The sequence below is a fragment of the Chelonia mydas genome, chromosome 1, assembly GCF_015237465.2.
Source record: "Chelonia mydas isolate rCheMyd1 chromosome 1, rCheMyd1.pri.v2, whole genome shotgun sequence".
Lineage (NCBI taxonomy): Eukaryota > Metazoa > Chordata > Testudines > Cheloniidae > Chelonia > Chelonia mydas.
Window position 1 is genome coordinate 109,191,188 of NC_057849.1, and position 27,312 is coordinate 109,218,499.

Genomic DNA, 27,312 nt, shown 5'->3' on the forward strand with positions numbered 1-27,312 from the left:
CCATGATTGGAATACATATAGGGACCATCACTCAAAGAGGAGGAAATTATTTACCTTTAACTGAAAGTTCTTCAAGAGGTGTGGTCCCTATTTGTATGCCAATACCCACCCACCCTCCATCCCCTCTGCTGCGGACTGCACTACTCAGTGGTAAGAGGGTCACTGGAGAGGCATCAGCCTGCATGGCCTATTATAACCTCGTCTAGGAGCACAAGGATATGCACGATGCATGTTCAGGTCAATGGGCACTGCTAGGAAAGGACACCTACGACTGGAATACAGACAGGGGCCACACATCTCGAAGAACCTCCAGTTACAGGTAAGTAACCTCCTCTTCTATCCTGAGGGCAGAGGAGAGTAGGCTGAGCAGAGGCTGCAGCAGGAAAGCGGAGAGCCAGGCATATAGGACTGACCAGTCGCTGACAAGGAACCAGCAGTTACCACATCAGGAAGTGTGGGCTAACTGCACATGTGGAGGGCAGGATTCGACTGCAGATGGACTGGCAGGCTAGAGGACTGATGACTGGCAGGCACTAAGACTGAGGAACCCCATGTGCTATGGTTACTTTTCTGCCCCTCTCCTGGACTGGCCCCAGGGGGTGGCTTAGGAACAGTCAGGCTGATCTTTTATAATAGTGTTTAAAGAAAGGTGCATGTAGCTTAATGGCAGCCCTGCTAAAACACTCCTGTTGCTTCCTCAGAGCATTGACAGAGATGTACCCAGGCCTAAAGTTCATTGCTTAAAACAGCTGCAGCACTTGTCTCCAAGCTTGCAGCTGACAGCACCATACCACACACTGAGGGGGTGACCATTGTAACAGCTCAGTTACTGTAGCACAAGCATGACAATTAATTCCTTATTTTACTGTGATTCATCCCCCTACGTTACCCCTCTCTAGCTCCAGAAAGGTGATGTAACCTACCCCTACGAAGACCTAGAGGAGGGACAGCACTAGGGTTGAGCGCAGGCTGCTATTCCTTCCCTGTGTCTTATTCTTGAGTTCAGACGTTCAATCTCTATGCCTGCCTGTGTGCTCCTGTCCTTCACTCCCACACTTTCCTCTCTTATTTGTTCAGCCCCTTTACTCACTCTTCCACCCTTCACTCCCCTCCCACTTTGTCTCAACCATATAGAAACATCTTGTAACAAAAGAACATGCTGTAAACCACCAGTAACTCCACTGTTTTATAACTGCAACCCCCATTTCTCCTCCCTCCCTTTCCTTCCACTCTTCGGAGTAGAGGGCATGCCTATTTGTCTAAAGAACCTACAAAATTGCTGAGAGCTATATAAATAATGGTAACATCTGGTGAAAATATCAGGCCACCACTCCATTGGTATGTATTGGTGCTAGACTATTTCAGTTTTTTAAATGCTTCTAGGAAGCAGCCACCACATTGCAGGCCAGCACCAGGGAAGAGTGAGAAAAGAGAAAGGAAGGTGGTCGAGAGGGAAGCAGTGAGCAGATCTGTAATGGCAAGTACAGGGAAGAGAAGCAGCTAAGAGCAGTTCATAGTTAGGGAAGATTGAGATAGTGGGGCTGTTCATTTTCTGAGAAGGTCTGTCACTGCCAGACCCTGGGAGTCAGATACCAAGGTACATTAGCAACACTGAACTCTGTAAAACAGATTTCGACAAATAAATATAATTTATTTTGTACAAATGGCTGTGGTTTCATGAATAATATACAGAATTGTACATACAGCTCTATCCAGCTATTTACTCAGACATTACAAAATGCCCTGAAGAGAAACAAGAGTAGTGACTTTTTAAAGACGTCGCCCACATTGGTCACATTTTACTCAGATAATATTCTCAACCATTTGTAAAAGGTTCAAGTTACCAGATTACTGACAGCATACAAAATGTTTACAACACTTACTTGAAAGGCAGGAAAAATTGGTCAAGTGTCAATTGACACTCATGGAAAGTTTAGAAATTGTGCTTCCGTCAGTGCAGTTAAAGTAGAGGAATGTGTCAATTTCTGTGGTAACTGACCATCTGTTTAAATATTGTTGGTTGATCCCTGAGCAACCAGCTTTGCTCTACAAGTCTCTCGAAGTTTGTTAACTGTTGCCATGGACAAGCTTCCAGGTTCTGTAAATATTTTCTAAAACAAAGAATTGTTAGTTAAAAACATGATCCCAGAAAAAAGTGTATGAAAGTCTTCCTACATTTCACCTACAGATGAAAGGAGCACTAATGAAATGCTTAAGTCCCTACTGTAAATTTCAGCACATGGCACTGTTTAAGACTCTTCAGCCACAGATCAGAGTGCTTTCATAAGGTGGGTAAGTATTATCAGCTGCAGTGTTGGGAACAGAACCTAAGTCTCCTGACTCCAAACCACGCACAGTTATCCAGAGGATCTTAATTAGTGGCAATATTCAAGATAAGTATGAAAATAAAGTTCCAAACAATGTAGTGAATTCTGAGATATGTTCCGTAGTAAGCCAATAAGCCAACTGAAACCGTATTATGTTGTCCTTAATTTTACACACTAATTCTGCCATACGCTATAAAGTTTCTCAATGGTTCTATGAGTAGCAGCTCAGCACTGAACATAGACATGTCTGGCTGGAAGGGACCTCAAGAGGTCCACAAGCTCCACCTCCTGCACTGAGGCTGAACCAAATAAACCTAGACCACCCAGGACAGGTGTTTGTCCGACCTATTTTAAAAAACCTCCAGTGATGACAAATTTCTTGAAAGATTAATCCAGAGTTTAACTACCTTACAGTTAGGAAAAGCTTTCCAATATCTAACCTAGATCTCTCTTGCTGCAGATTAAGCCCATTACTTCTTGTCCTACCTTCAGTGGACATGGAGAGCAATTGATCAATGTCCTCTTTATAATAGCTCTTAACATATTTGAAGACTTATCAGGATCCCCTTCAGTCTTTTCTCAAGATTAAACAGGCTCAGATTTTCTAAATCTTTTATTGTTTTTGTTGCTCTCCTCTGGACTATCTCCAATTTGTTCATTTCATGCTTTGTGTGTATAAAAAGATCTTCTATACTTTCCACAGTATGCATCCGATGAAGTGAGCTGTAGCTCACGAAAGCTTAAGCTCAAATAAATTGGTTAGTCTCTAAGGTGCCACAAGTACTCCTCATCTTTCCTAAAGTGTGGCATCCAGAACGGGACACAGTACTCCAGCTGAGGCCTCATCAGGGCCAAGTAGAGTGGGACAATTACTTCCCATGTTTTACATACAACACTCATGAATGATATTAGCCTTTTTCACAACCGTAGCACATTGTTGCCTCATATCAGTTTGTGATCCACTATAATGCCCAGGTCCTTTTCAGCAGTATTACTGCCTCAGCAATTATTCCCCAATTGGTAGCTGTGCATTTGATTTTTGAACACGTATCTAAATTCACCAAAGCCAAACTGTAAATAAAACCAAATCCATTTTATGTGAAAATAAATAGTAATCTGGGCTCCATGGTTCCATTTAGATCTTTTCACTATGTCGTTTCTACCCCATTTTTACTATAAAACACCTGTACATTTACTCCTCCCCTAAACTATACTTTTAGGGAAGTGTTATGCAAAGACAGTGTTACAGAAGGGACATAACATGATTCTAGACAGAAATATTTCAGATGCTAGCAAACATACACAATAGTTGTTGCTTCAACTGCATTGTGACCTCTGAAGACATAGCAGTCAAACATGAGATGGCTTAAACATAAATATCAAAAATTTTGTCTCATAGCCCACATCAGCCTTCTAATTGTTCAAACAGGTCATTTATAAGAGTGCCACAGATGAGACACTATACTCCTTTAGGAACAGTTATCTGTTTTGAATAGGGAGAAGGAAAAATGAGACGCCCACAGAACTGAGCTATGAACGCTAAGTAAACTTTAAAAAACATGCTGCAAGTTTTGTTCAGCGCCATGGTGAGGAAGTCTGTATGGCATTATACCTCAACATAAAAAAACAGTTACTCTTCTGCAGTAACTGTTGTTCTTTGAGATGTGTTCTGCCTGTATACGTTCCACTTTAGTTGTGTGCCCAATGCACACAAGTCAGAGACTTTTGCCAGCAGTACCACTAGGTGGCACATGCGCCCCTGTTCTCCTCATGCACCCAGCCAAGAGCATAAAGGGGTGAGTTTGCCACCTCCCTCTTTGTTTCTTCCCACCACCTGTGAAATGCTGTCTGAAATAGTGGGAAAGGAGGGAGGGTTGTGGAAGGTGTATGTGCACAACACATCTCAAAGAACAACAGTTACTGTACAGGTAAGTAACCATTTTTGGTGTATTGTGCACATATACATTCACTTTGGGAAGTTACAAAGTCACCTAAACAGCTGGTGGGATTTCAGATCATTGGAAGAGAGACTGCGGCACTAACTTGCCAAAGCTGGCATTGTCTCAGGAGGCTCAAATGATGGGATAACGTCTTGAAAAAGAGTCCAAAGACAACCATGTTGCTGATATGCAGATGCCTGTAATTACTCAGGAAGGCTGAAGAAGCAAACTGAGCTCTGGTAGAATAAGCCATTATTATTCTTCGAATGATTGTTCATATCAATTCCAATTAGGAGCGCACATGCCACATGCACAGTCGTTCGAAAGTTTTCCGCCTAGCAGCATCCATCGGGTCAGCTGTGGAGCCCCCTGGAATGGCGCCTCCGTGGCGCTCAATATATGACCCTGCTGACCCGGCGCCTCTTCAATTCTTTCTTACTGCAAGTGACGATCGTTGGAACTCCAGTGACTTGCATAGCAAGCTCTCCTTGTTTCTCTAGCCTTTCAGTTTAGAGTTATCGCCAGTCGAGTTAAGTTTAGTTTAAGTAGTTTTCTGTTGTTACAACAGGTAGCTGTTGGGAGTGGGGTTTTCCCCTCCACCCCAACCCATGGTCTCCCCTTGGGGACTCGGGGTATGCCTAAGCCCCAGGGGTTCAAACCATGCAAGTCCTGGAACATGCCGACGAGGACCGCCACGACGCTTATATAAAGTGCCTGGGGGAAGCACACCAAGCGGACAAGTGCAGGATTTGTAAAGGGTTTCCCCCCAGAACAAAAAAGGAGTGAGACTGTCACCTCAAGCAGCTTCTTATAGAGGCGGCACTTAGACTGCAACCCACACCGGCGCAGCAAGACCCGGCACCCAGCTCATCGGTGCGCAGTGCCCCGGCAGCAGAGGTAGAAACAGCACCACGGAAGGACTGTGGGAGAGACCCGCGGGAACAGCCCAGCACCGGTCCCATTCCCTGGTGCAGAAGCGGCACCACAAGCAGGGAAGGAGCGGATCCCCGACTCCGAGACCCACCCCTTCGGAGCCAGCCAATGGGGTTCGTCCCAGGGAGGAGCACCCAGTGCCGAGAACTTTGGTGCCAGCACCATCGACTCCAGCCCTGCAAGGGAGACGGTCAAGCCCGGTACCATTGGACTCCCCAAGCCAGGTGATTGAGGAGATGGAACTGCCGTTCAACCTAGACACCTTTTGGGCCCTTCAAAGTCTATTTGGTTTCATAGCTTTCACCTCTTCTGCACTGTAAACTGGAAACACTTACCTGCATAAAGCTGTGGCACTCTGTTACAAACGTCCCTCTGGTGATCTGCTTAAACTTATCACAAATGTCAGGGAGATTTGTGGCCTCCAAAATAAAAGCTTGGTGTTGCTTAATTAATGCTAAGGCCACACGAAAGATGATTTTTGATCCCTCATAGAATAAACAGTCCCAAATTCGGAGAACAGTCTGTAGAAGAAGAAAGCTGTTAGAAAGGTTCTCTTGCTGCTTTGTAGTCAGTACTGATTATTAAGGCATTATCAGTGGGACAATGATCTCACAAATCAGTTATCAGGCAAATCACACCTTAAACCCCTTTTTGTCCCTCCTCCAGTACACCCCTCAGGTCAGAGGACTGGCTTGCTGTACCTCACTCTGGGTGGAAACCCAGTCTAACCACTTCTAGACTGGATCTCTGAGCTGTAGCCCATTTCCCCACCTTATTAACCCAACAGGCCCAACTGGGTTTGGCACCTGTGATTCCTCCAGTAACCTGCAATAGGGATTGATTAGTGACACAAAACCAGCTTCTTCAAAACAAAGCATTATTTATTCATTCATCCAAAGGTACATAGTTCACAGAGCAAAGGGTCTATATGCATATATCCTCTTAAGTAATCCTAAATCTTTCCTTGCCAGCTTTAGTAAGCTCCCCTCAGCTGGGGGAAGCAGACTGTCCTGTTCGCAGCATGCTCTGTCTGTCTGTGTCTCCTTGATGCTCCCTGGGTTTTTGGTCTGGAAAGAATAAACCTTGCCAGAGTAGTGGAGCCACGCTAGGGGTATTCCCCTAGTTAATGGTATCCCTATTGTTTTCTGGGGACTCTTGGTATACCTTATCATAACCCGCTATCTTTGCCATTATTTCATTTCCTGTTGGTTTCTCTCTCATAGAGCTCTATGCATTCAGACAGGAGACCACTACACAGGTAACCTGAGGGGCATATGACATTTTTAAAAAATACTGCACAAAACTCCCCTGTTCTCCACTCATGTATATTAAAATATCTTCAAGTTATACTTACTTCTACTGGAAGAATGTCAATAAACAAGCATATAAACCAGCGTGACACTATCAGAGTCCACATGACACCATGTCGATCTATTAACTCTGCCACTGCTGGAACTTTCTTTCTCACAAGTTCTCCAAGGACTTCCTGATCGGTCTTCAACCCCATCATTTCTGGGCTATAATAATCTTTAGAGGAAGAAAACAAAAATTTATCAGTAACCAGTGTGAAAACTCCATAACATTAATTTGAGAATTTATTGTAAAGTTTAAAGAAAAGGAGTACTAGTGGCACCTTAGAGACTAACAAATTTATTTGAGCATAAGCTTTCGTGAGCTACAGCTCACTTCATCGGATGCATTCAGTGGAAAATACAGTGGGGAGATTTATATACACACATAGAGAACAACAATGGGTGTTACCATACACACTGTAACGAGAGTGATCAGGTAAGGTGAGCTATTACCAGCAGGAGAGCGGGGGGGGGGGGAACCTTTTGTAGTGATAATCGAGGTGGGCCATTTCCAGCAGTTGACAAGAACTTCTGAGGAACAGTGGGCAGTGGAGGGGGGGGGAATAAACACGGGGAAAATAGTTTTACCTTGTGTAATGACCCATCCACTCCCAGTCTCTATTCAAGCCTAAGTTACTATTTCACCGTGTTTATTCCCCCCCTCCACCCCCCACTGTTCCTCAGACGTTCTTGTCAACTGCTGGAAATGGCCCACCTTGATTATCACTACAAAAAGGTCCCCCCCTCCCCCACTCTCCTGCTGGTAATAGCTCACCATAAGTGATCACTCTCTTTACAGTGTGTATGGTAACACCCATTGTTTCATGTTCTCTATGTATATAAATCTCCCCACTGTATTTTCCACTGAATGCATCCGATGAAGTGAGATGTAGCTCACAAAAGCTTATGCTCAAATAAAGTTGTTAGTCTCTAAGGTGCCACAAGTACTCCTTTTCTTTTTGCGAATACAGACTAACACGGCTGCTACTCTGCAACTTGTGAAGTTTAAGGTACTGAAGTTATAAATCACTTTAACCATTTGAGCCCTGAGCACATAAGTAAATTACACTGAGGAACAAGGGTATTTGCACCCTCAGATCATCAACTGTGCCTCAGCAACCGCTGATCCCTCCACACAAAAAACTACTTCCTCCAAGTCTGACACAACCACTCCCTATCCCAACTCCCTAACAGTTCATTTCTCAGCTTTGCTAAATGTTTTTGTAATCCCAACCACAGCTGATCGCTCCCAATCCAAGCAAAAGGAGCAGTTAAAGCCAATATGGGGGTTGGTAGCTACCCCCATCTAAACAAGAAACCTAAAAAAGCCTGTGTGAACACATGCAGACACATACATGTGTGTGTATATTATATTTAAAAGAGTTAGTGTTCATAGGTGCGGGTCTGACAAGACCTCAGTTATTAGTATTATTTACTCATGGCGCAAAACAAGCACACCAACTGGTAATGCAAGTATCTCACTGTGCCTTCACTTACAACCTCATGGGATAAGAGGATTGATAGTTAAGTCCTCATGTCATTTTTGTTGGTCTCTACCAAGACTCCCAAACACACAGGACAAGGACAGAGATGGTTTAAGTGAAAATGAAACAATACGGGGGAGAAAAACCCACTAGCCTTAAATAATTTTATAACCCTACCAACCCGTAAACAGTAGATTTCTAAGTATCCTTGAGAAGCCCAGAGACAGCAGACGATATGAGAACACAACACAAATTTCCACCTGCAGAAATCTGAATTCAAGAATAGTAAATTATAATGGAAATTTTATTATTATTAAGTTTAAAATGTGTGCTAGGCACTTTACAAAGACTTACCCAAACAACCTCACCCTCCCCTGCTTACAACCCAATAATATTTATCTCTACATTTTTCATATCCAACTTCCAGAGCCACTCTCATGACACAACAAAGCACAACACATAACCTTTCAGACTCTTGCCCTTTATTTGTAATCTATAATTTCTTCCTTCCCACCCAAGATTCACCTGCTTCTGCAGAAAGCTTTATCCATGTGCATTATTGCTACTATATACATCCCTTCAGCCTCCACTCTAGGATCAGTCATAGGAAAGCTCTGAGTACTGAAACAAAACAGTCAGTAAGATGTATACTATATGGACCCCTCTGAAAATTTCGGCTGCCAGAGTGGAGTAAAAATGCAGGGTGGATAAAAATCACAGTCAAATAGCCAATACAACAATTCTCTTCCTTCATGTTTTATGCTCCTCTGACTCATTTGCGACTTGGAACATAGGTAAAGAAAATAAATCAAAATGCTCAAATGTACAGAAGCATTAGTTTTCTGTAAACCAGGAATTTAAAAAATGCTACTTCAAAGAAAAGAATAAGCACTTTAGCAATGGGAGAAGGAAGCAGGAAAAACAAGCAACCCGCCCCAAGCAATTAAACACAAAGCAATTTTCTTTTTTGAGCATGTTTGAGATACAGGAACATTAAATAGACTCTAACCACTGCAGAGTGTAGTGGTACTGAAGTTTCACATGCTCTCTGCTATGTATTGCTGTGATCATCTGATATGCTGAAATCAACAGCAGCTGCTCTTTTCAATCTTTATGGTACTGCAATAAAAGGAATGTCAGGATCTCAGTGAGTGTCAGGCCACCAACCCAACTTGTTAGAAATGCCAGAGTAAAGTTAGATAAGTCATTCCTCAGCTACTGGGTCTTCTGAATTATAAACTGCTGATTAAACAGTTGCAGGGAAGCCTTGTTTAGATTAAAAATATATTATAAACTATAACTAAAATGTTACATAACAGTGCTACACGGCTGAGCAGTGTGTTCCTTTTCTAACTAGGGCACCCTGGTTGTTCCGAATGTAACAGTTTCCATGCTGGCCTTCATAAGCAGAAATTGAATATTAAATGTAAAATGAAGAGAGCTTTGCAAGACAACTGAAAAAAATAAAGATTTATAATTTTAAACAGATTATCAAGCCTTTTCCAGGATATTATAGCCAATACAGAAAAAAAAAGCATATACTAGAAGTGTCAGGGCCTAAGGTATTTATTTTTTATACAGACGCTCCCTGGGTACGCAAGACCCGACTTATGCAAATTCGACCTTACGCAAAAAGTTCCATGAGGCATAAATAAAACGTTTAAGTTGCGGAAAATATTGCGTAGCATACAGAAACGCAAAGTACTGTAGTGCGGCGTGCGGAGGAATACAGCAGTAGCATCTCCTACAAGGGAAGGCTTTGCACTCTCACAGCTTCTCAGTCTATTGTTATTTCAGTGATACTGTTTCTGTTATTTCACCCTATTATTTCATTCAAATCATGCCTGGAAAGTGACCAAGTGATAGCAAGAGTGCAGGAGCAGTTCGTCAGTGAAAGAAGATTGATTTAGAGCAGAAAATGAAAATAGTGAAAAAGTATGAAGGCAGACAAAGCCTGTCGTCAATTGCTTGTGAACTCGATTTAGCTACCTCAACAGTGAAAAGTATTTGAATGATAGTGCACGTATAAAAGAGTATGTGAAAGGCTCTGCTCCTTTAAAATCAATAGTCATAATGAAGCAGCGTTCTGGTGCTATGAATGAAATGGAAAAGCTATTAACAATGTGGATGGAAGATCAGATTCAAAAACTAATGATTATTCAAGCGAAGGCTAAAAGTATTTTCGAAGACGTAAAGGGAAAATACAGTGATCCTAACGCAAAGTTTGTGGCTAGTCATGGGTGGTTTAATAGATTTAAACAACGTGCAAATTTTCACAATGTAAAAGTGAATGGTGAGGCTGCTAGTGCTGATACAAAAGCAGCTGAAAAGTATCCTAAAGTGTTATGAAAACTTATAGAAGAGGGTGGTTATACAGCACAGCAAATCTTTAACGTCGACAAAACTGGATTGTTTTGGAAAAAAATGCCAGACAGAACATACATTTCAAACGAGGAAAAGATGATGCCAGGGTTTAAGGCTGCGAAAGATAGGCTAACACTTTTGCTTGGGGGTAATGCAGCTGGAGATTGCAAATTGAAACCGTTGCTTGTTTATCATTCAGAAAATCCCCGTGCGTTTAAAGGCATTAGCAAGGCTACCCTTCCAGTTCATTTCCGTTCAAATCGAAAGGCTAGGATCACAATGGCACTTTTCAAAGACTGGTTTATAAATTTATTTATCCCTGAAGTGGAGAAATTCTGCAGAGAAAACGACATCCCATTCAAGACTATGCTTATCTTCGATAATACTCCTGGACATCCCGCACATTTAGACGACTTTCACCCTAATGTAAAAGTCGTGTTTCTGCCTCCTAACATGACTTCGATCCTACAGCCCATGGATCAGGGCGTCATTGTTAATTTTAAAGCTTATTATCTACAAAGAACATTTGCACAAGCAGTAGAACCAACTGACAGAGAGACTGGCAAGACTTTACACGATTTTTGGAAATCATATAACATTTACCAAGACATCATAAACATTGCTAAGGCCTGGGCAGAGGTTACCCAAGTTTGTTTGAATGTCATATGGAAGAAAGCGTGCCCACAGTTCGTACACAGCTTTAAAGGTTTCGAAAGAGACAAAACACGTGAGGAGGTGACAGATGAAATTGTGAAGCCTGCCGAGCAGCTTGAGCTGGAGGTTGATGTTGGTGATGTGGATGAGCTTATCGAATCCCATGGAGCTGAATCATCAAATGAGGATCCCATGGAATCAGAAGCAATAAAACAGCAGACTGAAGCAGAGAATGAAGTTGAAGAAGTAGAAGAGCCACGATACTTCAACACCAAGGAGATGGCACTTGCATTTCGTGAGATTGACTCTGCAATGGCAAGGTTTGAGAAGATGGACCCCATTTCCTCATGATTCTTGAAAGTGAACAGAGGCATTGACGAAACGCTGGCCTGCTATAGACAGATATATGGAGAGAGGAAAAAGGCCACACTATCCAGTCATCTCTTGATAAGTTTGTAAGGAAGGCTGAAAGGCCCTGCAACGTCCACATCTCCACAGCCTTCCACCTCCAAAGCCCCCTCTGATGACCCTGATGATGTAATGCCTGTCTCCTCCTCTCTTTCCTCATCTACAAATTAAGCCCATTGTCATCCACCACCAAAATGCAGCCTTCAGTGTGCCAGGGTAACAAAGGATTAAGGTAAATGCAATATTTTTGTTGCAATTGTTTGTTTTTTATGCTTGCACGATATACGTTTCCAATGTACATAAAATTCAGGTTACACAAGGCTTTCTGGAACGGAACAATTGTGTAAGTTAGGGAGAGTTAACACAATTGTGTAAGTTAGTTGTCATTTAATGACAAATGTAATACGTTGGTGAAAATATAGCTCTGATGCAGGGTGGATAAAAATCAATGATTTTTTTGATAAAATGCTTTTTGAGGAAAAAACCTAGCTAAAGATAAAGATATATCTTTGAGCTGTAATGTCTCATCATGGAACAGGGGATTATAAACTCTAATTCTATAGTATGAGACAATATATTCATGTAATGTTTAAGAAAAGTTTTGTAAATGAGTTCCAATAGTTCATGGATTAGGAACCCAATGTTAAGGGTTCCAGGGGCTTCTGTACAGATTATTTAGGTTAATCTTTCTACCTACCCAATGGGACTCAGTGCTAAATCTAGAAGATACCATCAGAGATGCTTAATTTTGCAGTTCTCAAACTGTGGATTTGTGTCTTCAGAGATAACATGCTTGTTAACAGCAAAAATGTTGAATAAATGAATGAAATAACAGACCTCAACCCTATTGTCCCTCTGCACTTTTAGAGAGAGGTAAGGGATTGACCCTGTGTACACAAATTTGCAAAGTTTCAAAAAGTTCAATGAATAGAAGATTGTTGGGGGTGGAATAGATCTGGACAAGGAGAAGAAGTCTGGAGATAAATGTGAGAAGGGAGGGACAGGCAGTAGAAAAAGTGAAACTGTTTGAGCAGCATATTCCAGAAGTCTTGAGGTCTTTCTGAGTGTATCCTTCATTGATTTGAGATCTACCATACCATTCTCTCACTAGAAGGGAAAACCTATAATGGCAGCAGGCTGTAAAGGAGACCCAATTTGGGTCTGATCTACCTCTGAGTTGTGAAGAATATGTATTAAGGTTATAACAACCAACAAGAATGCACTTTTATGTAGAAATCCGTGATTAAATCGAGTCTTCCTGACTAGTGATTTAAATCATGATTTAAATCAATTTGATTTAAATCAAATCCACCCTGCTTTGATGTTAACATTCTAATTCTAGAAAGATATGGCATTAAAAGAATTAAAAGAAAAGCAGTCTGTCACAGCAAAGCCTAAATTCTACAGGTGAACTTTAGTGACCACAGAATAGAGCAGGGGCGGGCAAACTTTTTGGCCTGAGGGCCACATCGGGTTCCCAAAATTGTATGGAGGGCCGGTTAGGGGAGGCTGTGCCTCCCCAGACAGCCAGGCTTGGCCCAGCCCCCAACCCCTATCCAACCCCCCTGCTTCTCGCCCCCTGCTGGGCCACCCAGGACTCCTGCCCCATCCACCACCCCCTGCTCCCTGTCCCCTGACTGCTCCCAGGTCCCCCGCCCCCGACTGCCCCCTGCCGCCTCATCCAACCCCCCCCCCCTTCCTGACTGCCCCCCCAGAACCTCTGCCCACCCCCTCAAACTTCCCTGCCCTCCATCCAACCCCCCCGCCCCCTGACCACGCTGCCTGAAGCACCGGTGACTGGCGGCGCTACAGCCGCGCTGCCCGGCTGGAGCCAGCCATGCCACCACGCAGCACAAAGCACTGGGTCAGGGCGGGCTCTGCAGCTGCGCTGCCCCAGGAGCTCGCAGCCCCGCCACCCAGAGCATTGTGCCGGTGGTGCAGTGAACTGATGCTGCAGGGGAGGGTGAACAGCAGGGGAAGGGCCGGGGGCTAGCCTCCCAGGCCAGGAGCTCAGGGGCCGGGCAGGAGGGTCCCGCGGGCCGCAGTTTGCCCACCTCTGGAATAGTGAGGTGTCTCCGTATACAGCCAACTGGACTATGCAGTCACAGATGCTCCATACAAAATGTCCTCGGTTTTCACAGAACCATTTGGGTCACAGAGGACCTCTAGCAGGTCCTCTGTGACCCAAATGACCTTTTGCAACACAGCAGGATTAATCTAATTGTCCATGCCACCTTTGACAGATGGGCATCTAGTCTCATCACAGTGAAGGTGATTTTCCAATCTCTCCGCAGCTTGTTTCAGGGCTTAATTGTTCTCATGGTTATAAAAATTTCAATATTTAATCTAAATAGCTTTCCTATTTTGGCATTGTTTACTAATGAGAATTGATCCCTGGCCTTTTCTGTAAACAATCCTTCACATGTTTTTTAATAGTTCTTTGCAGCCATGTCCACAACAGTTTTGAATTCATATCAAGTTACTTTTTGGAGTAGCATTTTTACTACTCTCTCTCACACACACACAAAGTCAGTGGTTTAAGGATATAAAAGTGTTATATGTGGTGCTTTTTATTTTTGGATCTTATTCTTAATCTATTTGTAACTGAGAACAAGGCATTAGAGTCCTTACAATCTTTATCCTTATTTCCTGCAAATCTCATTACTGCTCTATAGCCCTAGCAGGCAATTCCATCTTCAGCAACTTTGTATTGGACACATTACTTGTAGGATTCAAGCAGACACAAATGATTATGATAGGGACAGATGAAATACAATTTAAAGCAAGTTTCCACTGTCTTATAAATTCTTAACTGGACTAGACCATTTTGCAATAAAAAAAAATCTATATATTTTTGATGGTTCACTAAGCCCCAGGATTAACAAGACCACTTAAAAAAAAATAGCTTGGAACCATCCCTTGTCTAGTGATCTCTCTCTCAAATGTATGTCTAAATACACATACCAGCACCATATAGTAATGGTAAAATGTGTGGGAAGTTTGTGAAGATGGTTTCAACATTTTTTTTATTACATATAAATATCTTTATCCTGAGAAGTGATGAGCCCCACAACTCCCATTGACTCCAATGGTGCGATGGGAACTCAGCAGTTCTCAGGATCAGTACTTTATATCTTTGATTAAGAATAGATGCTGCATGAAGTGGATGGCTCTGTGTTTGATCACTGTGAAGGAAGTGAACTTGGGTGCCATCTTGACAGCTGGGAGCACTATACTACATCATAACTTTAAGATTAGCAGCTTCTGATGGTGGCTGCAAGTCAAAAAGACAATAAAAATTACCTAAATTAGTAATGAGATACCTGCAGTAAGTAATGGAAAGAGACACTATTAGACAAAATGGGGGGAAGAGCTGGCTAAGAGCTGTTTAACCTGAGGGTATTAAAATCAAATTGGTCTACCGGAGCTCACCATAGAGTACTTACAGGAACTACTAGTATTTGCAGTGTTGAAACCATGAACTCCTGGATGGCAGGTGAGGCCCCAGAGGGCTGGAAAAAAGGGTAAACATCATGTTTGTATTTTAAGATGAGTTGGGAGAATGAATTGTAGGTCACTAAATTTAACTTCAAACCAAGTAAATTCCTCGAATTGTTAATAAAGTGATGAATCTGTCAGCACCTAAAGGGGAAATGTTGAAAAATAATAGGCAACATCATCTAATAAATTTTACCATGTAACTTATTTTCTTTCACATGAAAATTTAGTGGATAAAGAACCCAGATGGCCTAGTACGTCTTCGCCCTCTGAAGACATATCAAGACTCATTCTCCTACTGAAATTACACCATATGCTAATAAAAAAAAAATCTATCATAGTATAATTAGTGCCTGTGTCAAATTGGGAGGAGATTTTGATTAAGGTCCATTCTGGTCATTTACTAATCAATATTTTTGTAAACTACTTAGAGGGCAAATAAGAGCGTATGCTAAAGAAATTTGGAAGTATAAAGCTAGGAGAAATTTCAAATAATTTGGAGTACAATATTAACATATGGAAGGATAAACTTTAAAAAGAGTTTAACATCAATTACACTGGTTGTGGGTAAATATAAATGATTCTTACAGGAACGATTAATATAATATATAATGGAGTAATATGGGTAGTAATACACAGAAAGATTAAATATTTTAGTGAGTGCTATATTGATGTTTTATTATTTGTCAAAATAGTAGTGGGGGTGTGTGTGCAGAAAGATAAATGCTATATTGCCTTTTATAAATAGTAGTGTCCTGCTTATAAGCTGTAATTTGGCTTTCATTGAAATACTGTCTAGTTTCATGTATTATTTTATTTTTTTTAAGACTTGGAGATAGATCAGAGTGGAGCAGCAAATTATAGAAGGTTTGGAAAATAAGGCACATGGGGAAAAGTTATGTGAAATGGAGAAGAGACAGAATACAAAGTTTCCACACAGAAACTTTACAGGTGGTTAAACTATTACATGTATACTCCAAACACATACACATCACAGGAGCTTTGAGGCATCACTCATGTTCGGAATTTGAGGCAGTAGCCAACACCTGTGACAGTATTGTAGTTCTGTTGCATATTCTACATACATATCACCCCAAGAATGGGAGAAGACATGTCCAGCTATGTGGCATAGATTTGATGCATGAAGTAATTAAGGAATTAAAATCAGGTTTTGCAGAAGACCTCAAAAGATTTTGTTCACAAGAATATTTGTACGATGTTCATGACAAAGGGGAAAAAAAGCTACCACATTTTGGGAGACTGAGATCTTTGAAAATGACCCAGTTGTGTGATTAGCAGATAATCTGACGCATAAGGTGCTCAGAACAGTATTTTAAGAGTGTATGCCATATGTAAGAGTCAAAACCAGAGAGGTGCTAAGCAGGAGCCTGCTTTGTTACTCCTGGAACTAAGACTTACTATATTTCTTTAGTTTTGTATAGCAATCCACCACAATAGACCACCTCTATTTCCAAACCTTTGCTGTGGGTAGGACTATGAAAGTTACTTTGAAAAACCATTACTACAAACTACCAATTACTAGATTCAGAAAGTGATCTGTAAAGTATTACTGATTACTTCTGTGTTTATTACCACCAAATTATTTGTCAGAATGATAAAAATCAAAAGGCAAAGATTACAAGTCATTCAGGTCACTTTCTAATGTTTATTCTAGTCTGTATGTTAACTAGTAACAGACTTCTAAATTCTACCTCATTTAGAATTTTTCTATCATAACAAAAACATTTAAGAAAAAAAATATTCAATGATCCCTTTGTTAAATGTAACAAAACAAACTTTTCAATTCATGCATCAGATAGCACCCAGGCCTAACCTAAAAGGGTTCAACAGGAGAAGGTAGAGAAGTGTTGCAAGTGCAAACTATTTGCTTTAACAAGAGGTACTTGAAGAAACAAGAAAGGCTTTTGCCCTTCTGACACCAAACGTTTCTCAGAAATTTCCATTACTGAAATTCATTGTCCTGATTGTCCAACATCATTGTATCTACACTCTCCAGCCCTGGTTTTGGGTGTGTCCAATTTGTTTTATGGAGTTTGTGGCTGGTACGTGCCGGACTCGCCACCCATCCCAAAATGGACAGGATCATCACAAAATTAAACAATTGTATCCATCATTCCAAAACATTAGCTGAGTGTGTATTTAGTTCCTGCCCGCCCCGCCCCCTTTTTTTTTTAAATAAACACTTTACCTGCCTGTCTTACCAGAACAGGTGAGATTGAAGCTGGGGCTGCCTCTGCAACACTGAAAGAAGGCTGCTTGGTGCAGGGCAGAGGCTGCTGTTTGAGGCTGGACTTCCCTGCACTCCATATTCTGGGATCTAGGGAAGCACTGGGTGCTGGAGAGAATTAGCTGGAGGTAGTAATTGGCAGAAGTAGTGGAAAGAAACTGTAGATACTTTTTATGTAATGAAAGGAATAAGATCCCTCGAGATTACATTTTTATAAGTAATTGCTTTAAAATGAATAGGATTACATGTTACTTGAAGATTGTGATGCATTACTTTAACAACCTGGCAGTGGGAATCTCTCTTTTCTAAAAAGATACCCCGTAGCTCAAATAGAAGTTATAGGTTTAATGCAAGAATCACTGGGTGAAGTTTTACGGCCTCCATTCTGTGCGGAGTCAGACTAAATGACAAAATAGTCCCTCTTGGCCTTAAAAAGAAAAAAAATCTATTAATCTTGCTCACGCAGCTCCTACATGGCTCATTCATTCACTGCAGCTCTCTGGTTGGAAATCCATGGCCTGCTTTGCCCAATATGGCAGAGCAACGTTCTACTCCCTGACCAGCTGCATGGGAGCTGAATGAGTTATGCTCTAACACCATCATGTTTGGGAGGAAGTGGGAGAATCACAACAGGAAGGGGAGGAGGAAGACTTAAAAAGTTGCCAACTCATGTGGCAATATTTGGGGTTTTACTTATAGCCCCAGTTCTTGAAGACACATGATTCCATGATAAAAAAAAACTCAGCTGTGATGATTTTAAGTAAGTTTCTAACTCTCTGGGTTGTGGAGACACGCTTGAAAACAATGACCTGAATGCACCTGAAAGGCTCAAAACTTGGAAGGCAAATAAAAAGAACCCAAAGTTTGCTATATTTAAACAGTCTCGTGATTTTTAAGCCACTCATGGGGGGGGGGGGGGGTGTCCTAACTAATTTTTGAACATGTGGGGTTGGCAGTACTGAGACAGACTGCACAGACTAAATTAGTCATTTCTCCCTAGACAGCACAACAGAGAGTGGAAATCTTATATTTACATAGCTGCGTTGTGTATCCACCTAAAAAAATACAGTCAGAGTGTCATAAAAATGAAAAAAGCTTGGAAGTTGGCTTGCCTCCACCTTCTCAGTAGTGTAGCACATAGAGCCTGGTACAAGGACATAATAAATAAAATCACCTACACGTTTTACAATGTGCCTGATTAATGATGTGCCAAGTTACTATATGTAGGCACAGGGTGTCATAAGGGATAAAGAATAGAACGTAATTTTCTACTCATTCCGAAATAAAAAGACAGATATTCTATAGCTCAATGCTATAAGTGAACATCCTCCCCAGATGTTACACAAAAATACTAACCAAGATTCTCAATAAGGATTAGTTTTTCATTATGGATACTTTGAGGGGAGGTTAACGGTCAACTCCTTTTTAAACAACCATGTCCTACTGGTGAGGAGAGGTAGAGAAGATTGTTTATGATAAAGATAACAGAGTTAGAGAGAAAAAAGGGAAAGATAATATAACAAATTGTATTTCATCTTTGTTTGCTGTAATAAGCATGCCCACACTGAATTCTAAAGTCACCTCACAGACATACAGAATCAAAACAAAACCAATTTTATGTAGTAATGATATTTGCAAGTGTTACAGATACTGGAGAACGTGACCTGCTGTTTTGACAAAGTCTACCTAGGACAATTCTAACCAGATTAATATTAATTTAAATATCCCAGCTACTCACGTCATTGGTATGTCCCTGTCTAGTTTGATAAACTTTGTACAGCCTATTTGAAAGTGCTTAGGTAGCCAAAATTTAGGAAGGAAAGAGAGAAAGCAGATGCTCAGCGTCTCCTCCTCTATGAATGATATGAATAGCTCCTTTCCTAAACAGGATGCTTTTCATAATAGTGAGGAGCCGGCAGATAAAAAGTTACATAGATTATTCACCATCTGGATGTTTCCAAATAGTCTGGCTTATCTCCAGCCACTGAGCCTGTGTCACTCATATGGTGTAAATAAGTGAACGTTTTATAGTAAGAGCGTTTAGGGTCACCCAATTGCTAACTTCTGAAGTGATGTTTAAGTAATTCATTCATAAATCATTTTAGTCTCGTACAGCATTTTAGCCTAAACTACCCAATTGACTGGAGTTATTCAAAAACAATACAATTTAGCAAAAACTTCTTGATGTGTTTATAAGAGAGACAACTGCTCTTTAATGAATTCACAGCTGTACAAGTAAGTCTTAAGGACTCATGCCTTCCAACTAAACAAGGATTCCTGGCTTTCTATGTTTGTTCATAGGATCATGGAGGACAGCTATATTGTCAGTTAAAGATCAAGTACAAGAAGATTACCTATTCTTAACATAGCTAAGTGAAAAATGCTGTGCTGCTGATCAGATTATTTGTACTTAAAAATAACCCTACAAAGTTACATTTGCTTTACAAGAGTGCTATAGTCACACTGTGAGACATACACTGCATGCAGTGTTCCATAAAAGACTCGGATGGATGGAGGGATGAAGTTTAAAATAGGAAGTTCAACACACTCACTCGACTCTAGTTTGATATTTGGTGAAGGAAACCAGTCCAATTCTTCAAACTCTTACTATGTAGCAAAGTAACACAATCCACTTATTTCAAGATTAAAGAAGCAATCCACAGAATTGATTTTAATCTCAATATACCAGTTTACAAATATAGCAGGCACAAGTGAGATTTCATTACCAGCAGCAAGATAGAAAACCTAGTATATTAAAGGCTTCTAGCAAATCAGATAGATAATCTATAAAATGATGAATAAAGTTCCTACATGATGCTTGACTCTCCTAGCTTCTCTTTGGTGGTAAATAACTAATAATTTCTTATACATATAAGTGGACAAAAGTTACATTACATACTGTATAACAAGTTCCTCATTCTTCCATAACACTGGGCAAACATGTCATTTATGTATAAACAATATTGACATCAATTCAGTAGCATCTATTGCTAACAGTTTAAATTTATACAAAATAATAACTGACCCAACTACTCTGTGAAACAGTAAAACAAAATTTTAATTTTGCAAACTTTTAAGTTTCGAATATAATGAATCTCTAGTAAACCCTACACAGCATTTCCCAAACTTTTGAAAGTTCAGCCCTCCTTCAGGAAAATGAAAACAATTACTCTACCACCACGTGCCAACACCCCTCCAGCTCTGCCATCAATAGGCTTTTAGCACCAGAGATGGAGTGATCACTCAGAGTCCTTACCATTTGACTTAGCAGCTACTATACGCTAGAGTAGTTGTTTCAGTCTCCGCAAATTCTGGCAGATAAAAGTGCATTAGTTACACTTGGGTCACGTTTCCAAGCTTTTCTTCAGACTCATCACAACAGAGACTTTTAAAAAATTAAATAAGAGTCTCTGGAAAAAATTGAAAAGCTTATCCATTCCCTGCCACTCCTCAAACCCCCAGGAGGCACAGCATGCCCCACGCTTCGGACACACTGCTGTGATGCTTCCCAGGGACAAGAGCACGAGAACCTTTGTAGAAGTAGGGGACCCAAGGCCAAAGTGCCCCCTCCCTCTCAGTGGCTGGCTGCTCTGGTGGTGAGCCAGCTGACTTCTCTTCTGGCACTACAGCAGCTCCTGGTGGGCAAAAGGTGTAATTGCAGCTCCTCCCCATCAGAATCTATTATTTTGCAGGGGTGGAGGGGTGGCGCGGAAGGAGATTTGCGAGGGACATGAATTCTGCAGTTATATTTCTTTTGTTAAAAAGTGGGGAGGCCATGGCCTCCTGACCTCCCTGGTTCCAGCACTGGTGCCCAGAGATACAGCGTTGTGAGGCACCGCCCCCCACCTGCCCTTAGTGTGAGGAAGTCTTACCAGTGCCTGCTGTGGATCAGCTCCCTGACTCCACCAGCCACTGGCAAAAACAAGCACTACTTTTCAGGCCTCTGCAGGCCTCATACTCCCTGTACAGGTTAGCAACAGGTACACACCAACTCCCGAGTCCTCCAAGAATTCCTCTGGAGTGCTAAGCCTTTTTTCCACTGAACACTTAAAGAATTCTTAGATCCACTATTCCCACACAAATAGTACACACCACATTCAACTCAGGATCACCACCTAATACACAGCACATCATGTATATTCACACATACGTGTACACACACACAGAAAACAAGAATCAGTTTATTATTAAAAAACAGAGATTCAGTGATACAGAGTGACAATACTGTACACAAAAAAAAGATGGGACGAGGGAATCAACACTGTCTCAGTGGTCCCCCACCAATATCATCTCCCACTCATCCCCATTCTCTAGAAATCTTCTTTACACTCCTGCAGTATTTTAAATCAAGTTTCTCCACAATTAATTATTTTATTGTAGTTGCATAGTAAAATAAGCTGTATTTAAGGTTCATGGTACACAAAGAGTGGTTGGGTAAAGGTGGTTCTTTAGAGTATATTTGGAGGATGAAGTGTCTGACCCTTAGTAAAAGAGTGCATGAACTAAATTTAGTGGAGTTGCCTAAGGGTTCAGAAAAAAGTGGATGAGGAAGTATGACCTGTTAAAAACCCCACTTACGTAATAGTAATTTTATTTGGTGTGGGTTTGTTTAATTTGTTTTAAATTATGGAAACACCAGTCCCAATTCCACAGTTAAAGTTGAGTTCTGTTTTGAAAGGGATGTGAAAAGGATTTAGGGGTCATGGTGGAGAAGCAACTCAACATGAGCTGACAGTGTGATGCTGTTGCAAAGAAAGGCCAATGTGATCCTTAGATGTATAAACAGGTTAGTGCTGAGCAGAAGTAAGGGAGGTTATTTTACCTCTGTATATGGCATTGGTGTGATTGATACTGGAATACTGACGTCCACCTTTTCAGAAGGGTGTTGAAAAATTGGAAAGAGTGCTGAAAAGATTTAGGGCTCTAAAAAAATGCCTTACAGTGAGAGACTTAGAGAGCTCAATCTGTCTAGCTTAGTGTATAAGTACCTTCAGAGGGAGAAAATACCAGGGTGCTAACAGGCTCTTCAATCTAGTGGAAAAAGGCTTAAGCAGCAGCAATGGCTGGAAGTTGAAGCCAGACAAATTCAAAATTAGAAATAAGGCTTTAAAAAAAAAGTGAAGGAGATTAACCATTGGAACAAACCACCAAGCGAAGTTGTGGATTCTCCATATCTTGATGTCTTCAAATCAAGGCTGGATGCTTTTCTGGAAGACATGCTTCAGTCAAACCCAAACAACTGGGCTCAATGCAGGGGTAACTGGATTTAAATTCTATGGCCAATGGCATATAAGGGGTCAGACTTGATGACTTAATGGTTTGAAACATACACACAAACTTACAGCACTTACTCTGAGTATATAAATGAATTTTCGAAGAATTTACAAGTAAATCAGTAAATTAGTCTGAGTTAAAATTATGTTTAGAATAGGCTGGCATTAAACTTTAGCCAACCATCTGTAGTCTCATTGTATATTCTGCCAGCATGTGCCCTATATTTCTTGGGTGACCTCTCAAAGCAATATGCTTAGAAAGGCTGCATCAACAAAGCTGTAACTCAGACTAATGAACAAAACAAGAGGGAGTTTTTATTAATCTTTTTCAGAAGTTTGCAATACCGTAAGTCAGCTGAAAAATAAAAATATTAATGATCATTTGTTAACAATGCGAGGAACAGATAAAGAGACTAATGTGTGTTTGGAAATACACCAGAGAACTCAACCAGATCAAAGAAAAAAGGCGGCATACTGACACAAGGTTGAGATAATCAAAATATAGCTCAAAGCAATAGCTGGTAACATCAAGGACTAGAGAATTCTAAAATGAGCTTTTTAGGAAGATGCATATATACATTCATATGGGCATAAGAACATTACATGGAACCCCAAAAGTGGAAGTTCTGCTGTTAGAAAGTCAAAAGATGTCTGCCACAAGGAACAAGGTAAATTATTCACTTTGGCCTTGTCCACCCTAGAAAGTTGTATGGCTTTAACTATAGCAGTATGATTTTAAAAAAAAAAGGAGTACTTTATGGCACCTTAGAGACTAACAAATTTATTTGAGCATAAGCTTTCGTGAGCTACAGCTCACTTCATCGGATGCATTCAGTGGAAAATACAGTGGGGAGATTTATATACACAGAGAACATGAAACAATGGGTGTTACCATACACACTGTAACCAGAGTGATCACTTAAGGTGAGCTATTACCAGCAGGAGAACCGGGGGGGGGGGGGGGGGGGGGGGAACCTTTTGTAGTGATAATCAAGATGGGCCATTTCCAGCAGTTGACAAGAACATCTGAGGAACAGTGGGGGGGGGGGGGATAAACATGGAGAAATAGTTTTACTTTGTGTAATGACCCATCCACTCCCAGTCTCTATTCAAGCCTAAGTTAATTGTATCCAGTTTACAAATTAATTCCAATTCAGCAGTCTCTCATTGGAGTCTGTTTTTGAAGTTTTTTTTGTTGGAGTATTGCCACTTTTAGGTCTGTGACAACCTCTTAGTGCAGATGCAGGTATACCAGTACAAGGTGCTTTATAGTGGTATAGATATTCTGTACAGAAAGGGGAATTACTATATTGATAATGGGTACTATATTGACATTTTTATACCAGTGTAACTGTATCCACAACAGGCCTTTCACTGATATAACTATTCACATATCTAGGTCATGGAAACAGCTGTGGATCTCTCCACAGTAGTGCCACAGAAGGCTTAACAGGTTCAACTCAAGCCCCGCTAATAGAGGCAGCTAACAGGAATTTCGGAGAGTAGGTAAAGTGTGTGTTTGGAGGTCACGGGACATGTGGGCAGTGCATCCTGTCCATCTGTGGGCTATTTGGTTTGTTCTCTGCATACAGGCTGCATAGCTAGATAGACCATGGGCCCCTGAGTAAGCAGGGTCCCTGCTAAAGGCCACAAGGCTCTGACCCTCGGAACTTTGATCAGTGCCTGAACAGAGCTGGCCACCAAGAAACTGGAGAAAGAGGAAATCAGAGAAGAGGTCTAGTGATTCGTAATCACCAGAGGCAAGAGGCCATGGCGGCTTGGCTGAAGACAGAGGAGGATGGGCAGACTGAATACCACAGAGAAAAGGACCAGGAGGAATTCCACACAGATAGAAGTTTGGAATAGATATCAGATCCTCAGTGTGGAAACTCTGAAGACAGCTCTCAAGATCCAGCAGGTCCAAGGGAATGGAGAGATGTGCAGGATACACATGTGGATGGCAGCTCGGCACAACCTGTAAGAAAATAAGCTTGCCTAAAAAGCGTTCTCCAATTGTACAAGAGAAAGAATCCTTGTTGGAGATTCAGTTCTCAGAAGAGTCAAAAGAACATTCTGCAAGGGACAGATGGACAACAGACAGCGTACTACCTTCCTGGAGCCAAGACACAAGATGTCACTCTAAAATTGGATAGGTTTCTGAAGTCAACGGAGAAGGATCCATTGGTGATGTTCGTATTTGCACTAATGACATTGTGTCGTGGGATATTTCACAGATAGATTTCAGGGTAATCAGAAGGATGCTGAAGAAGAAAAAGAAGAAGAATGTCAAAGTGATCTTGGAGGTCATTCCTGTCTTAGAAGCAAAGGAAGACAGAAAGCAGAAGATTCTGGAAGTGAACTGCTCGCTAGATAAGTGGTGTAGGGTAGAGGATTTTGGTTTTGTGGAACATTGGTACGCCTCCTACAGGTAACGGGGACTGTATAGTTTGGATGTCCTCCACCTCAGTAGAAGGGAGACCAGTCTCCTTGGGGACAGGCTGACTAGAGTAGTCAGGAAGGGGTAAAACTAACAGCAAAAGGAGAGAGTAAGAAGAGGGAAGATATGAGCACTCAGCACAAAATCGAGATGTTGAAAACAAAATCCATCAAGGAGCCAAAGGATATGAAGACAAGACATTCTTTAATTGTCTACACAACAATGCTAGGAGCCTGAGTAACAAAAAGAGGAATTGGAACTGCTCATTTGTGAGCATAAATCTGGTCTAGTTGGTGCTACTAAAAACGTGACACCACTTTTCACACCACTGGAATGTTAAAAATCAATGGCTATAACCTATTTAGGAAGGATTGAGTAGGCAAAAGGGAAGAGGGAACGGCACTGGATGTCAAAAATGGCATTATCTGTTTCCGAGTCACTGAGAACTCAGAAGAAAATGATCTTGAATGATTATGGATCACTGTCCTCACAGATAAAGCACAAGATAAGGCATTAATTGGTGTCTGCTACTGATCACCAAATGACACTAAGAAACAGAATAACTGCCTCCTTATGTACTTATCTATAATATATAGGAGGAAAAATCTGGGCAATCACAGGACACTTCAATTTGACTGATATATGCTGGAGGTTTCATGCTGTCAGTATTAAAATATCCTTTGAATTTCTAAATATTATAGATGACAATTTCCAAACTCAATAAAATGTTGCCACCAACAAGGGGGAATTCTGTATTATATCTTGTCCTAAGAGATAAAAAAGAACTGATCACAGAACTAAAAATTAATGGTAACTTAGGTACAAGTGATCACGACTTGATCACACTTGTGATGTGCAAGCAGAATGAAAGTCCAGACCAGTAATATATAAACTTGGTGCTTTAATAAGGCCAATTTCACAAAGCTAAAAACAATGAGCCAAATCAGGTTGAAGGGATAACTGAATTCAAAGAGTGTGAATAATAATTGGGAATCATTTAAGAACACCTTATTGTATGCTCCAAAAGAGAAAAATCCCACAATTGAGAGAGAAAGCCATGCTGATTAAAATAAAATGACCTGGTTTAGAGGGGAATTGAAGGCAGCTATCAAATATATAGATATAACAAATGGAAAAAAAGGGAAGTTGATAGTAATGAATATAAATAAGAAGTTAGAAAATTGATAAGGAAAGCAAAGGGAAACATGGAGAAATCTATGGCCAGCAAAGTTAAGGACAATAAGGAGTTTTTAAAATATATTAGGAATAAAAAGAATCCCGACAACAGTATTGGTCCATTACACGATGGAAATGGTAGAATTATCAATACCAATGCAGAAAAGGCTGAAATGTTCAAAAAATGTTTCTGTTCTGTATTTGAGGATCTGGACCACTTGGCAAACTGGGTGCAAGCAAACAATATGCATTTTAATATGGTTAAATGTACATATCTGAACAAAGAATGTAGGCCACTTACAATGGGGGACTCTATCCTTAGAAGCAGTGACACTGAAAAAGATTTGGGGATGAGACATATAATCAGCTGAACATGAGTTCCCACTATGATGCTGTGGCCAAAAGAACTATCAGGATCCTGGGATGCACAAGCAGCAGAATCTTGAGTGGAGAAGTTATTTTACCTCTATATATAGCACTGGTGTGACAGCTGCTGGAATACTGTGCCAAGTTCTGGTGTCCACAATTCAAGAAGGAAGTTGATAAGTTGGAGAGGGCTCAAAGAAGAGCCATGAGAATGATTAAAGGATGTGATTTTGAAAGCTTGTCTCTCTCACCAACACAAGTTGGTCCAATAAAAGATATTACCTTATCAACCTTGTCTCTCTAAAGGATTAGAAAACATGTCCTACAGTGATAGACTCAAAGAGCTCAATATATTTAGCTTAAGAAAAAGAAAGTTAAGAGATGACTTGATTACAGTTTGTAAGAAGCTATATGGAGAACAATCATTTACTGATGGGCTCTTCAATCTGGCAGAGAAAGGTATAACTTGATCCAATGGCTGGAAGTTGAAGCTAGATAAATTCAGACTGGAAAGAAGATGAGAGTAATTAACCACTGGAACAATTTACCAAGGATTGTGGTGGATTCTTCAACACTGACCATTTTTAAAATCAATATTGGAAAGATATGCTCTTGGAATTGTTTTGGGGAAGTTCCATGGCCTGTGTTATAAAGGAAGTCAGACTAGATAATCACAATGCTCGTTTCTGGCCTGGGAATCTATGAATCTATAAATGATATTAATATAAAACCCTCAACAAGGAAACAGGCATGCTTAACCTTTACAGGGAATAAGCCATTTAGATCTTGATTGCAGTAAAAACACAACCACATCAAGGAACCTGACTCAACACAGCAGTCCTCAACTGACTG

The 27,312-nt window shown here is 40.9% G+C and overlaps 1 protein-coding gene across 3 annotated transcripts in view; it reads right to left on the reverse strand.

The window, feature by feature from the left end:
* Positions 1-1,630: 1,630 nt before the first annotated feature.
* Positions 1,631-27,312, reverse strand: part of GRTP1 (growth hormone regulated TBC protein 1) — a 60,548-nt gene continuing 34,866 nt past the window's right edge. For 2 of the 3 annotated variants that reach the window (XM_043535942.1, XM_037897212.2), the window contains exons 6-8: positions 6,555-6,727; positions 5,536-5,721; positions 1,631-2,111 (exon numbers count right to left, since the gene is read on the reverse strand). In XM_043535942.1, coding sequence (XP_043391877.1) covers positions 2,007-2,111; positions 5,536-5,721; positions 6,555-6,727 — 464 coding nt within the window. In that variant the 3' untranslated portion in view covers positions 1,631-2,006. Of the gene's footprint in view, positions 2,112-4,310; positions 5,377-5,535; positions 5,722-6,554; positions 6,728-27,312 lie in introns of those variants that run through there. The other variant, XM_043535949.1, reaches the window with a different exon arrangement.